Genomic DNA, 16,391 nt, shown 5'->3' with positions numbered 1-16,391 from the left:
AAATTATTCTCAATAAATACTGACTTTTGTCTCTCTCGAGTTAACATCGAAAACTAGCGGGTTACAAAGGTGGACTCCTCTCTTACATATTTATCACGAATAACAGTCATTCTCTGATCTCCGTTTTACCTTATTTATAGTTTAAATCGATTAAAACATTCCATAACTATTAAGTATTCTCTATGATAAAGTAAATCACACCGATATTTCGAAAGCCAACAAAACAAACATAAGCGACCACTAATAAGTGTTAGCGAAAAACAACATAATAAAACCGGTCGACGGGCGTCACCGGTCCGACGTGACCGCACTCCATATGTACAACGGATACTCGCTAGCGGCGGCCGCGGCGGGCGCGGCGCGCCGGCATAAATAATAATACATAGACTACCGCAACGCGTACCGACCGAACGCCGAACGGTCCGACCGGGCCGCGGGCGGTCAGACGGGGCGCGGCCGCGTGGGCACGGCGGGCGGGTCGGGCGGCGCGGGTACCTTGGTGCGCGGCTGCGGCTTGGCGCGCGGCGGCGGCGGCGCGGGCGCGGGCGCGGGGGCGGGCGCGGGCGGCGCGCGCGGCGCGGGCGGCGGCGGCGCGGGCGCGGCGCGGCCCAGCGACGACAGCATGAGCCCGCGCAGCAGCCCGGCGCGCGACTCCGCCTCCTCGGCCTCGGCGCCGCCCGTCGCGCCTGCGGTCACTCGCTTTGTACTTGACCGTGCTTTTATTTGGCGATACTACAATTTTTGCCAGTGACGTGAGCCCCGAATGTTACATATATTTTTAGCCATTAAAATGACCCATACACTCTGGTTTGTGTATTGAAATATCCATGAGCAACACGGAGGGGAGTAGCCATTGCGTTTGTTACCGATACAAAACTGTCTGTCATTTTTTGCGGGGGGAAATTACACACATGCACACTTTATCTAATTCCCACACAAAAATAATCGTCTGTCACTACGAAACTCACACATACTAAATTAAAATCACACTTACATATTTCACACACACATAGATACTACATACATTCTGTGTCATTACAGTATAATGACACGCCGCAACTACACGGACAAGTTGCTTACAGCCGTGGTTGTAACGCCGTGGTTGTAACAACTGTCGATATGCATTATCGATAAATTCTAGTACTCGGTTAGGGAAATAAGGTTTTTAAAGTGATACAAAGGGTAAGATGTTATTATAAAAATAGACTTAATTTATTATATACTAAAAATCAAACATCTTCATGTAAAATAAACGATTATAAAGAGTAAAGATTTGATTTTTTGGACAAAAACAGTGTGGCGTTAGTGTTGGTTTGGTGCCCTCCACTAATAAATAATCCTTCTATTGTTCGCCAACACTTGAAAGTTAGTGGTATTGATATGATCTGAACAAATTACACTATTTTTTGTCGACTTCCAGGTTAATCTGTTATTACAATTTTTTTCCATGTATCCCTTAAATTTGGATTTTTAGAAAACCTGCCAAAATTTTTATATAAAACATTATGGTCGAAGTTCACATTAAGTAATTCTAGTAAAATGTATTAATACGTGTATTATATTTAATTTAATGCAATTTTATTATATAACTATGTTTATTAAACAAAGCTAGCAATATAATATTTTAAATAAATCAAAATCTCAAAAATGTCTGTCTCCACTTTTGCCTTTGCCGTTTTTATCGATAACCATCTACAAACAAACCGGTAACAACACTATCGCTCAGCGACAGTGACTTCTCGGAAATAGACTCCGATCAGTCGCTCGACCGATCCAACAAATCGAGTCAACACGACCGAAAATATTTGTAATTTTTAAGTTTAAAAAAGGTTTAAAAGAAGTATACAAGTAATAATGTGATTAAAAAATACGTATGACACGTTTTATGGTAACGCCCTGTTTTAGTAAATTTGACGTGGCAGATCTTTTTTTGCAACAAAAAACAGAACAATTTGGCATTTTTTGAAGGACGTTGATTCAATCGCGCAACTAGATTTAGTCTAGTGATCCGTGCGGCTGCAACTAGTTTTATTGTATGCATATGGCTATTTGACCTTATACCGTGACAGAGGGGAACGCCTGTATATGGCTACTGCCCTCCGTGTTGCTCTTTGGAAATATTTGACTAAAAATAGTTAAACCTTCACAAGTTTTAAATAGTAAGTTATAATGAAGTTTAGTTTTGCATGCGTTTTTTTTATACTTTAGTAAAATTGCATAATAATATGACGACCGCTTTAGCATTGCGGGTTCGATTCCCGCTCGGGATGAATATTTGTACAAATATTTTCTCGGTGTGGATGTCGGTACTCGTCGCCATGTCTCAGCGAGCAGTCAAGCTGTCAGTCCCGGTTGTTATCATGTACATTTGATACCGATCGTTACTCATAGTAGGAAACATATCCATCAATCCGTAGTGGAGCAGCGTGGTGAATTAAGCTCGCCTTAAGCCGATCCTTCCCCTACGATGTTACGGATGTTACAGTCATACAACTATAATTTTTAACTTAATGTTTCAGGTTAAGGTTAGAAGCTATACAGTAGGCAGAAGAGGCAAAGAGATACAACATATTGGTTTGTGTTACCGAGAAAACCGGCGAGGAGGAACTGGGAGTCGGACGCATCGAGCTGCGGCGCGGGGTGCGCGGCGGGCTGCGGGGCGGGGGGCGGCGCGCTCGCGCTGGACGCGGCCGCCGGCCGCCGGGGCAGGCGCTCCAGCTGCTGCCGGGCCGCCTGCGGATAGATACGGAACGTTCATTAACAATATAGCCTTATACAGCTTCAGTGAGTTACTCAGTTAGTCGCGATAGATACAAGTATGGTCTATTTAAAAAACGTTAGTCGGGAATAGGTTGCCAGGTCGTCAAACCAAAGTAGCCAGACAGACTTTGGCCGGACATCCTAACATAATAACAGATTTTGCGTCTTAGTATTAATACGACATATGACAAAAAATTTGTGTGTAAACAGAGCTACTCGTTTATTATTTGTTTATTGCTCCTCGGGAGTGCAAGGTGTCTGGTCAAAATAAAAAGCCCAACAAAAGTCAGATAAGCTATACACCGTTTATTTTGGCCGGGCAGGCAGTAAAAAGCCCTTAACTACTTATGTCCGGCTTTATCCGGACGCCTGCCAACATCAGTATTGAACGGGTCACAAAATTCAATTTGTCAAAATGACACAACAATGCTCTACAGTGAAGATTAGACAAGTAGACAGAGCTGACTCACATTGGCCTGCTGCCGCTCGAGCTGCAGCTGCATCTGCAGCTGCTGCAGCTGGCTGGGCGTGCCGGGCTGCGCGCCGCGCCGCACGCCCGACAGCTGCGACAGCAGCTCCGCGATGGGGTCGACCACCGCGTCGCGCGACGACGGCGACAGCGACGCGATTCCGCCGCTCGTGCTGAACGACATGCACGCGGCGCAACGCACGCTTTCAGTTACATACTACCGACACCTACTGTACGTGCTAGGAGACCGATTGCGAAGGAACACATCGAGATAGGGATACCTGGGCGGTTCGGAAGAAATTCTGAGAAGTTTACCTCTACTAATCCAGTGTGATAAGTTTAGTTTGGATATTGTAATTATAGTCACACATACTAATAGTACACTGTCGTCTGGGGTCAGTAACATTTGAGATACAAATGTATTCGATTCGTGACAAATATCAGTCTAAATCATGTCTTGTTAGGTTTGTCATTAGCAGAGTTCTATCCCACAATCATTGATTATCGTCGAGCAATAATAAATATAAAACTAATTGATATCTCAATAAAATTTTGTGTGACGTGATTGTACGTCTTCATTTGTACAACTTCTGCATTAAAATAGCAAATTTGAGATTAAACACTGTCAGAATACGTGTCGCCGATTACACAGATCAGATACATTCACGCAAGCACGCAACAGACGAGCGAGGCAGAAATATTAGTACCTGAACTGCATGTTGGCGCGGCGCGTGCGACTGACGCCGCGGCCGGAGGGCGGCATGCGGCGCACGCCTCCGTGCCGGATACCGCTCGGCTCATCGTGCGAGGCGGTTAAGGAGGCATATTGTGTGACACTTGATTCATTTATTATAATAGCAAAATTAAATCTTTACTTATTACTTTCCCAAATAAAAACAGACACAAATGGCAAATTTTACAAAGTTCATAAGCAGTCTTTGTGAGAGACTGGCGACTAAACTAGGAGACCTGTGTTACTGCCAAAACTGTAAACTGCCAGTCTCTCCACATCGGGACTGGATGGACAAGTACCTAAATTCATACATTCATTACATTAATGGCAATTCATTATAAAATCGCAGGATTTCGCCAATGTCGTGTTTTCTTTTTTAATACAGCCTATCCATATAATAAGGCCTACGTGACATTTTTTAAAATAAATATCTTTAACATACACACAGTCATCCTAAGGTAAACATTAAACAACTTAATGCTTGTTATAGATAACAGCAGACTCATATCGCTATTTTTTTTTATTATTATTAATCATACATATAAATAAACATAATACACCCAGACTTAGGCGGGAATCGACCCGCAAGCCGCGGAGCAAGCAAGCAGGGTCAATGCAAACTGCGCCAATGTGTTATTCAAGATATGTACGGTTCAGGCGCACATACCTATCGCCCGATCAGCAGTTTACGTTAGTTGCACGATTCATTAGCTAAATACATCAGTTCACGTTCACATATCATCATCGTACAGCGCGTTCGTGAGCTCATTCATAGCCATTAAATCTTAGCAAATATATTTATATTTTAACTTTTATTTTTATATCTTTTATCTACCATAATCAGCAGCAGCAAGTCAGGTGTAACAAACATCTTTTTGGTCCTTCGAGCTTATCGTGAGCGGGACTTATATCGCGAGTGACTTTTTTACGAGTGCAGTAAGGGCCGCCACGTAAGTTAACCAGCAGCAGCTTTGGTGAGTCTACAGCTCTCTATTATCAGCAGTATCAGTATTTATATATTTTTATAAAAATGGAAGATCTTCTAGCTAGCCAAACCCAGATCATGGAGGCTATGAATCAATTTTTAATTAATTTTAAAAAAGACGGTGCCGAACGCAAGACACCGGCTCATATTAAAAAGCGTCTCAGCACTTTAGAGAGTTATTGGCAGGAGTTTCAAAACAATCATTTGAGGCTTTGCGATTCTAGCGACAAATCAAACGAATATTTCACTAGCAATTACTATAAGAAAACATCCGATTTTTACAATGACACACGCAGCTATTTACTCACATTTTTACCCAGTGAGTCTAAAGAAAAAAGCGTACTAAAGCCAGCCACCCCGTTGCAAATGCCAGGCTTTACAGCTATACCGTCGTCTGGCAGCGTGTCACGTCCAGTGACATCATCCGATAAAGAAACTTCGCGAACCCAAGGTAATAGCAGCAAATTAGAAGAAATGTTGAGAAGGCAAAGGAGCAATTTTAAAGCATTTCAGCGTACAGTTAGCAGCATCGATCTCGACATTGTCTCAGAAAAATGGGAATACGAAGATATTTTGAAGTCGGTACAATCACGCTGGACCATCATTGACGCGTTGCACTGGGAGATAGACAGCGAATTATACGAAGACGATCCAGAATATGAAGAGATGTTTAGCAGCTATGAATCCAAATTTAACGAAATTAAAAAAAGTATCAACAGCAAGATGTGGTCTGATCTGTATCGTGAGAAAACCACCCCGAAAATGGATATCCCTGTGTTTAGTGGGAGCTACCACCAGTGGTTATCCTTTAAAGACTTGTTTGTCGAAACCATCCACACGAATCGAGCCTTATCAAATAGTCAAAAAATGCAGTTTTTAAAAAGCAAATTAAAGGGCGAAGCAGAAAAGCTAGTGCAACATCTACACATAACTACAGATAACTATCAAGTATGTTGGGATCTTCTAAACAACCGATACAGCAACACAAAACTAATTTTTAATTCTCACATGAGTGTCCTACTCAACCAGCCTATTATGCAGCAACAGTCCGCAATTTCAATTAAAAGGATTCACGACACCACCAACGAATGCCTTAACGCTATCAAAAACTTGGGAGTCAGCATAGAGAACTGGGACCCTATCATTGTATACATACTCACGCAGAAATTAGATGCGGACACTCACAACGACTACATCGAGTCACTCAAGCATCCGAGAGATTTACCAGTTTTAAAAGATTTATTACAATTTTTAGAAGCCAAATTTACCGCTCTAGAGTCCTCTAAACGAAAACAAGATCCCTCAAAATCTATCTCGCAATCGCAACATATTTCTCAGCTCTCAAATTTAAAAAAACCATATGCATTTAAATCATATGTAAGCAATGAAAATCAATTATTTAAATCAAATAACTTTAATAGCAAAAGTAGGTTAACGTCAACAGCGAAGACAAAATGCCCCGTTTGCAATAAAGATCACGCCATTCCATATTGCGAAACGTTTTTCGCGTATCAACCAAATATCAAGCGACAAACAATTCAAAAGCTATTGTTATGCCAAAATTGCCTTTATAATCATAACGGTAATGAATGTTTTTCAAAAAGATGTCATAAGTGCCAATTAAATCATCATACTTTGGTTCATGAAGCCTTTGCCGCATCAGCAAACACTGCAACGTCGAATACAAAGTCCAACAGCACCGTTTCTAACTCTATTGCGTCACTAGATGACACTCAGGAGATTTTATTAGCAACCGCTCTGATCAACGTCCAAGCTGTTGATGGCTCTCTTCATACCATGCGAGCGCTTATCGACCAGGGATCTCAAACGTCGATTATCACCGAGAATGGCGCTCAATGGTTGGGACTACCTCGTAAGCACTGCAAGGGAGTTATCTTAGGAGTAGGAGCGAAAGAAAATAATTGCAAAGGTACTATGAACATCACCCTATCATCTTGTCATGACTCGTACCAGCTTAATCTAGATGTATTTATCATGCGCCACGCTGTAAACAATCTTCCTAACAAATCATTTTCAAAACCATCATGGGAATATATTAAAAATATACAACTTGCAGACCCTGAATTTTATCGTAGCAGAACAATAGATTTATTACTGGGCGCTGATGTTTATTCTTCTATAATTATGGGAGGAATCATCAAAGAAAATGACAACATGCCTATTGCGCAACAGACGCGGCTAGGCTGGATTTTGTGCGGAAGTGTAAAATCCTACAACTGTAACGTCATCATGGTTGACTTAGACAGCATTCACAAATTTTGGTCCATTGAAGATATTAACGAAAATGAGGAAATGTCGTTCGAAGATTATCAATGTTTACAAAAATACAAGGAAACTACTTTTCGCCAATCCGATGGAAAGTATGTGGTACGCCTTCCACTTCACTCTGACGCTGGGGAGAAGTTAGGATTATCTGAACCCACAGCTTGCGCACAATTTTATCAGCTTGAGCGTAAATTTGACAAAAATAAAAATTTAGCATATAATTATAAGCAGTTTATTAATGAATATATCAATTTAGGTCACATGCACTTAATAACAAAAGCGAATATGACACCATTATATTATATGCCGCATCACGCTATTGAAAAACCCGACTCTATTACTACTTCGCTTAGAGTTGTATTTAATGCATCGGGTAAAACGACATCGGGTGTAAGTCTGAACGACGTTTTATACAGAGGCCCAAATTTACAACAAGAACTTTTGATTTTGGTTTTGAAATGGAGACAATATAAATACGCCTTTACAGCTGACCTAGAAAAAATGTTCAGACAGATTATTTTGCATCCCGATGACCAACGTTATCAATGCATAGTTTGGCGAGATAATTCAAATCAACCTTTAAACAGATATCAGCTTAACACAGTGACATATGGCTCTAAATCAGCCCCATTTTTAGCAATGATGACGCTTATGCAGCTAGCTATTGATGAGCGTCATCGTTTTTCTAGAGCAGCAAAAGCGTTAGAACAGCATTTCTATATAGATGACGCTTTATGTGGTAGTTATGACGTCATCTCAGCCACAAAATTATGGTCCAACCGGTGGAAGCCTTTCGTTGCCAACAGAGTTAAGAAAATCATTGACGTCATGCCCCCCGTATGCTGGCGTTATGTAAAAAGCACAGAGAACCCAGCTGACTGTGCTAGCCGTGGCATGAAAGTCGAGCAATTACAGCAGCACAATTTATGGTGGAACGGACCTACGTGGTTGTCATCATTTTCTGATTCCCATGAAAATAAAATAACTTATAAAACCGACTTAGAAACTAAAGTAAAATTAATTAATACTTTACAAACAAACAGCAGTAACAATAACGAAATTGATATTATTAATTTAATAATTCACAAGCAAAGCAGTTTTACGCGAGCGACGCGCGTACTTGCATGGATATTGCGAGCGTTTTCAAACAAAAGCATTAAATTACAATATTTAACATCGACCGAATTAAGCAACGCAAAACAGAAAATTATAATGTACGTTCAAAAATCTGAATTTGAGCAAGAAATGAATGATCTTTCTAAACAAGGAAAAATTAATTCTAAGAGTAAGCTTCTCTGCCTAAATCCGTATTTAGATCAAAACGGTTACTGCGCGTTGGAGGCAGACTCAAAAATAGCAACATCCCTTACGATATGAAGCATCCATACATCATTCCACACAGAAGTCATCTTACTAATCTCCTGATCGATCTAGCTCACAAATCTACTTTTCACGGAGGTGCCCGCCTTACTCAGTCGTGGCTTAGACAGCAGTATTGGATCATAAGCGGAAACAAAGTAGTGAGGAATCGTTTACGTCTTTGTGTTATATGCAAGCGTCACAATCCAGATAAAAACGAACAGCTAATGGGTGACCTGCCTGAAGCAAGGACAAATTCGACGCGCCCATTTTTTCATACCGGTGTTGACTATACGGGATTCGTAGATATTAAAGCGAATCGGGGAAGAGGTATTAAAACCACTAAAGGATACGTTGCCGTGTTCATCTGTATGGTCACAAAAGCTGTACACCTTGAATTGGTCTCCGATTTATCATCATCGGCGTTTTTAGCAGCTCTACGTCGATTAGCAGCAAGAAAAGGTACCCCGCGTCATTTATACAGCGATAATGGGACCAATTTCATCGGAGCTAATAAAGTCTTAGCCAAAGAACACTTCGACTTGAAATCGACCCTATCAAATGAGTTTTTCACAGAGATCAGCGAAATGAAAATCGACTGGCATTTTAATGCCCCCTCGTGGCCTAGTGCCGGCGGACTGTGGGAAGCGGCAGTGAAAAGCTTAAAGCATTACCTTCGTAGAGTGGTTGGTGACCAAAAGCTCACTTATGAGGAATTCTCTACGTTGTTAGCGCAGCTCGAAGCCTGTATCAACTCTAGACCGCTGTGTACGATGTCAGAAGACCCAGATGACATTGATTATTTAACACCAGCTCACTTCTTGTCCAGCGGACCCATTCTTTCAGTTATAGAGACTGAAACAGACGGCAGAACAAGATGGCAACTTACGCAAAAAATATTCGGCGATATTTGGAAAAGGTGGCGTAGTGAATATTTAGTTCAACTAGCAGCTCGAAGCAAATGGCGTGAGTCGCGAGAAAACATTAATATCGACGACATAGTATTGATACATGACGCTAATTTACCGCCTGGTAAGTGGGCTCTAGGCCGAGTGATCCAATTACATCCTGGTACCGACAACTTGGTGCGAGTAGTCTCCGTCAAAACAAGAAATGGCTCGGTTATCAAAAGACCCGTCATAAAGCTGTCTATTCTACCCGTCAACATCGAACCGTCAAATAGCAGTGAAAATAAAAGCAGCGAAATAATCGTAACTACAAACGAAATATCATCACGTAACAACAAACAAAAAACATCAAAGAAAACCTTCTACAGCCATTTTTTATCGATTCTGATGATCTTTATGTTATTTATGTCTTCAACAGTGCAAGCCAACTACAACATCACGAGATTGAGCGATAGCAAATATATTTATTTTGAAAAAATCGGAAACATGCGAGTAATACAAGATCAATGGAAGTTAGTGGCATACTACGATATGGAACCTTATCTGTACGGCACAAGGATACTTAACAATTATATTAATCACTTGCAAAGTTTATGTAAAAACTCGACTAAAAGTATACATTGTAACATAATATTACAACAGCTGATCCACGAAATCAACGAGCTCAAGTACAACGACCGCATATTACTAAGTCAGCACTTCGATAATCGTAAGCGCAAGCGCCGAGGCCTTGTCAATGGTGTCGGTTACATCGCGAATACATTGTTCGGCGTCTTAGACGAGCGTTTTGCGTCTCAGTATGAAAAAGACATTAATTTAATTCGAGTCAATCAAAACCATCTAGCACAGCTGTGGAAAAATCAAACATCGATTATAGAAGCGGAAAATAACGTTTTAAAAAGGATAGAATCCACAATGGAAAGGCAGTACAAGACTTTTAACCAACACCTTAACAACTTAGAAAAGGAGTCATATGATATTAAGATTAAAATGTCGGACATAGAAAATACTAATGACTTCATCATGTCCAGCATCATAGCAAACAATGTCCTGGCAAATTTGCGTAATATTCAAGATACTCTTCTGGATACCATTACTAACCTTCAACATTTTAATGTGCATCTTTTGTCACCTATTCAAATGGAAAACGAGCTAAGTATCATATCCAGCCAGATAACAAAGGATTTGTCATTGCCGTTAGATAATCTCCGAAATAATTTATCCAACCTATACAGGATTTTAAAGGTCAAAGCTAGAATGACGAAACAATATTTCATTTTTGAGATCCAAATACCTCTAACAAGTAGAGACGATTACGAAATCTACAATGCCATACCTCTCTATCACCAAATCGCTAACTCATCACGTACTATGGTTAATCTTCTTCCAATATCTGATCACATAGCAATAAATTTAAAGAAAGATACCTTCATACCGGTAACTGAGAATGACTTTAAGAACTGTATAGAATACAACGATAATATTTTATCAAATTATCTTTGCCAAATTCAAACGCCCGTCTACGAGAGACATACGGACGAGAACCTTTGTATAAAAAGTAAACAAACGAACAGCTGTGAAATCATAACTAGCGCGTGTCAAACTACATGGAAAAAGCTTACTAAGTTAAACACATATCTAATTAATTGTTGCGGGCAATGTACCTTTCGTTTCATATGTCGAGATCGGGTTACCGTCGAACAGGTGACGGGAATTAATATTATAATTCTCGGTACCGACTGCATCATTCGGGGAAATACGCTAGTGATAACGCCTCATAAAATAATGACTAATGAGTTAAATATGGAGCCGGTAATCTTTGCTCCAGAGATCGCACCCGTCAATAGCATCATCAATATATCCATACCTATCCACACAATGAATATATCGGACGGTTTCGGACAAGATATTGATAACATCAACAATAATATAAAGCGGCTAAAGTCGGCTTCGGACAGCCTAGAAAATGAATCCAGTAGCCTGAGCTATCATGACGTCCATCACTACGTCGCCATCTACTGCCTGGCGGCCGCAGGGCTGGCGGTTGCGGGCGGCGCGTGGGTGCGCGCGACCTGCAGACGCGCTCGAGCCGCGCGCCCGTCTCCGAGCAGTGGTCAGCAGGACACCACTACGGTACATTGTGTGTGTTCGAAAAATTTTAAGTGTACAAGTGTGAGTGAAAAAGCAGAGCAAAGTGATTACAGTGTCAGTGTTCTCGGTCAAGACATTTCAAATCAGACTAATCGATCGGTTCATAAAAACACTTCACCTATTTTATTAAAATGTAATTTTAGACGTACTCGCTAACTAAAAATTGTCGGGTTCATTTGTAAATTAGCCGTTAAGATTTTATGTCGGTTTCATCCTTGTTTTAGTTTAGCTCACATCATCCATACCTCACTCATCTTCTCGCCCGGGAGCATGTACGGTTCAGGCGCACATACCTATCGCCCGATCAGCAGTTTACGTTAGTTGCACGATTCATTAGCTAAATACATCAGTTCACGTTCACATATCATCATCGTACAGCGCGTTCGTGAGCTCATTCATAGCCATTAAATCTTAGCAAATATATTTATATTTTAACTTTTATTTTTATATCTTTTATCTACCATAATCAGCAGCAGCAAGTCAGGTGTAACAAACAAGATATAATTAACTAGCTAAGACACAGAAGCAAAACAATATCACGGAACTTTAAATTTCTCAGCTCTGAGAAGTTTATATATTATCAATTATTTTATATAGTAATTATTTTTAATTATTAAATACACTAGTCATAAAGAGAAAAAAGTCTAATACTCTAAAAGTGTTTGTTTTAAATTTTCTAAGTTGAGCACTTCTAATCTAATTATATAGCTTTAACTACTATTCGTTTTGCATTAAATTGGCTAGTTTAATGAATATTACGAAATATAATGTTACTGACTAATTGGATCAAAGGTGTGAATAATGTCAATGACTTTTATTTCATTCATTAATCTGGTAGTACTCAAATAGTGGTGACAATTGCTTAATAAGTATCCGTTTTGATATAAATCACTTTTTATGCTTATAATACAAAGAGAATAACACATTAAAACAAACAAACTCTTCAGCTTTATTAAATTCGTCATCGTCATCATCATCACTTCAGCATACCGCAGTCCACTGCTGAACATAGGCCTCCGCAAGTTCGCGCCAAAAATGGCGTAAACTCATGTGTATTGCCCATAGTCACCACACTGGGCAGGCAGGTTGGTGACCGCAGGGCTGGCTTTGTCGCATCGAAGACACTGCTACCCGTCTTCGACCTGTGTATTTCAAGGCCAGCAGTTGGATGGTTATCCGGCCAGTGGTCAGCTTTTTAAGTTTAACACGTTGAACGCCAGACCAAAAACCATGTTTAGTCCAGTGGGCCGCGACGGACACCATGTGACTGCCATTATATTGGGTCCAAGAGGCCGTGTCGGACACCATGTGTCCGCATGCCCTCGATCACTTCAGAAGCCTCTAGGGAGCCGACAGACAGTGTTTCGACTGTTTTTACTAAGGCAAGTGACCCGCGCGGCCTCACAGTGCAATAAGGCCACATAGCACAAAAAAAAAATCGAAAACACTTTGAATTTATAGGCTTTTTAACAAATTGTTTCCAAAAATGTTATAGCTGGTGTCTGCCACTTGAGATCTTGGAAAATAATGGGTAAATAACTGTTTCCGTCAGTCGCCCATTATTTTTGAGGTTTTCGCTGACAATATTTGCAGAAAAACACCTTAACAATTTTTTGACGATTCTCGATTTATTGGTGTGGCCCCAGGCGAAAGTATGCTGTCGGACATATGGTGTCCGTCATGGCGTCCAACGTGTTAAAGGTGGTAGAGAAACTGTGTTATCCCTTAGTCGCCTTTTACGACAGCCACGGAAGAGAGGGGGTGGCTATATTCTTTACTGCTGTAGAGACACAGCTTTATTCTTACTATATTATTTTATTATATTAGTATAGATTAATTAAAAATTAATTATAGATTAATTAATTTTAAAAAGATATTCTTTTGAAAAGGATATCAGAAATGATATGAGATCTCGGGGTCCAGTTCGGTGTTCGAGTGTGAGATGGCCTGCAAAATCATCAGTCACGAAATTTGGTTCTCCTCCAGGCATTGATGCACACACTGGACACACCACCTTTAAATGGACATATGTGTTCATGATTTCTATTGTTATACTCGTATATTAAAATTTCTTTCAAATAAAAGTATAATTTACAGTAAATAATATTTTATATAAATAAAAACTCATCAGATTGAGCTCAAATTAAATTGACCAACATGACAAGCACTAAGTAAAATTTAGAAAGAATCATCAAAATCGGGACATCAGTAAAGTTATGAGGAGATTAGTGATATAGAGATTAGAAATTAAATGTATAACACAAAAAAAAATATAGAGTAATTGATAACAAGCTTTTTTTAGACATCAGTTAAAAATTAATTTTCATGTCCTTTAATAAAAAGTCATTAAAATTAATTTCTTTATCTATAACTGTGTAACAAACTCTATTAACATTGAGGAGGACAGGTATAGTGAAATAACTCACAGCAAGGGTAGTATCTGCATGCTCTGCGGTGACATGTTCCATGAGAGCTGCATCTGTGAAGCCCATTCGGTTGCAAAAGGGACATGTGTATGCCTGTGGTTGCTCCAGTGTAAGTGTTTCCCCACCATAGTATAAATCTATAAAAAAACAATATGAAATATTTTTTAAATGTATAAATTATAAGTAACAGTTAATACTATAATATAAACTAATTACTGTATTGTAATCATTCCTTGGGGATTTTTTTTTAATAATCTTAGTTCCTAGCATATTTCAAGTAATATAACTATGTAAAGGGTTGACTAATTAGTTTAATGGTGCTTAGTTATGCCAGTGAGGCACAGTTAATTTTATCAATATCACATTGTTTAGAAAGGACATTGATCAGTGTGGTTGAGAAAAGTCCTAATTTGGAAGGAGTATAGATGTTACAAATCATCTTGGCACTTAGTTTGTCAGTTTGTTTAACTTAGGAGGGCACAGCAGGAAATTTCGTGTTTAAAATATGGAGCAGCCCAACTGGGGTAGTACCTCAACCTTACAGAAGGTCACAGCTAAATAACACTGATTTCAAGCAGTGTTGTGTTCCTGTTGGTGAGTAAGGTGACCCGAGCTCCTGCGGAGTTTTGGGAATAGGGTCCACAATGTGCTTGCAATGCTTCAGGTGTTGCAGGCATCTATAAACTACTGTAATCGCTTACCATCAGGTGAACCATACACTTGTTTTATGATCTAGTTTTATATAAAAAAGCTTGAGAACAAACTGATTGTGTGAAAAGATGTAAGTTTAAAGACATTTTTTTGTACAAACAATCAAATTTCATCTATTTCAGATTTATAATTTTTTTTTTATTTTATTGTAACTACTTACTATAGTTATGATTATCAATTTCATATTAAAAAAAATTTACAAAAAAAAACTATTCCAGATCAACAATTCATATATTTTTTTTTACTAATGTTATACAAGTACTTTCACATCACTGTGACACTACTATATTAAAAAGCCATTTTTTAAACACATTCACATAAAGCACCACACATGAAAATATAATGAACATATGACCAGCAATACAATTTACAATACATAAAAGTGAATACACATATGTTAAAAGTTAAATGTCTGTATTCATTTTTATTCTATAAGTAGAAACAAAGTAATTTATTTTTATTCCCAAAAAGTTATATACTTCAATAATTTGTACAATATACCTACAATTAAATAATAGTGCTTTGTCAATTTTCTCCCAGGCACACTTATTGTTTTAACATTAAAAATATACAAAAAATCAATTAATTATAACTGTGATAAGTAAAATTACTATTATTTTAATTTAAATGTTAAAAGCTCAATTAATACGAATATAACTGTTATTAATAATTTTTAGTTTTTTTAAACACATTTAACATCCAAAGGCTACCCACCATTAGAAAAAAATTTTAACAAAAATTATTAAATATTATTTGGTTTCATTTTTAAATAATAAGAAATGGCTCATAATTTGTATCTATTCACATTGTAGAGAGACTGATTTACTTATATAAAAAAATGTAGGCCAATTGTGTTATGAGTTGAGACAGTAATAAATATAATCTCACCAAAGTCACTTCTGGAAAGAATACATTGCATTGGATGCTCTGTCGTATGTTGATTTGTTGTTGCGCCAGACTCATAACAAGCCGCACATAAGTCGTAATCGATGCATATCAAACATTTGTATCGTCGTCCTCTAAAGTTATTTTTCAAACAAGAATCACAGCTGACTCCTGTAATTGTTAATTCATAATTAGACCATTAATCTTGTAGGTTATTCGTAAAATTAAAACAATTGTATGCTAAAAATAATGTCATCGTACTGATAAGTAACTGTTTATGAATTGAGCGAAGAAATTTATAGTGACAAAAGCACTGCACAAATTTTTGATTATCATTACCCACCTTCATGGCGATTCATTTTCGCCACAAAATGTCGCCGAGATAATCACTTCTTGGCACCAGGATTACTGCTACTGAATGAGGTATTTGTATTACTAATCTAAAATAAGCAGCACAACATATAATACATTAAATACAAGATTTTTAACAAAAATTTCCAAGCAAACCTAACCCAACCAGGCCATAATGACGTCACATAATGGCCGTGTGTTGACAGATTAAAGAAGAACCATGAATTGTACAATATCTATGACAATAGTTATTAAGAGGTAAGACCTATTTCAAAGTAAAATTCAATTATACAACATATTATAATATACTATTCAACAAAAATCAGTTTAAAACAATAAGAGTCTTATAAGATTGCCATCTGTATGA

The 16,391-nt window shown here is 38.6% G+C and overlaps 1 protein-coding gene across 1 annotated transcript; it reads right to left on the bottom strand.

Annotated features, from left to right (window-relative positions):
- Positions 1-441: 441 nt before the first annotated feature.
- LOC123664280 (E3 ubiquitin-protein ligase Kcmf1) lies at positions 442-16,032 on the bottom strand. Its single transcript, XM_045598872.1, has 8 exons — positions 16,017-16,032; positions 15,677-15,844; positions 14,078-14,214; positions 13,546-13,665; positions 3,937-4,031; positions 3,231-3,402; positions 2,586-2,733; positions 442-686 (listed from the first exon to the last, which is right to left on the bottom strand). Exons 1-8 carry the CDS (start codon positions 16,030-16,032, stop codon positions 442-444), a joined length of 1,101 nt encoding a protein of 366 aa, XP_045454828.1.
- Between the last annotated feature and the right edge of the window lie 359 nt (positions 16,033-16,391).

The sequence above is a fragment of the Melitaea cinxia genome, chromosome 21, assembly GCF_905220565.1.
Source record: "Melitaea cinxia chromosome 21, ilMelCinx1.1, whole genome shotgun sequence".
Lineage (NCBI taxonomy): Eukaryota > Metazoa > Arthropoda > Insecta > Lepidoptera > Nymphalidae > Melitaea > Melitaea cinxia.
Note: the sequence above shows the minus strand (reverse complement) of the source record. Positions and strands in the feature narration are given on the sequence as shown.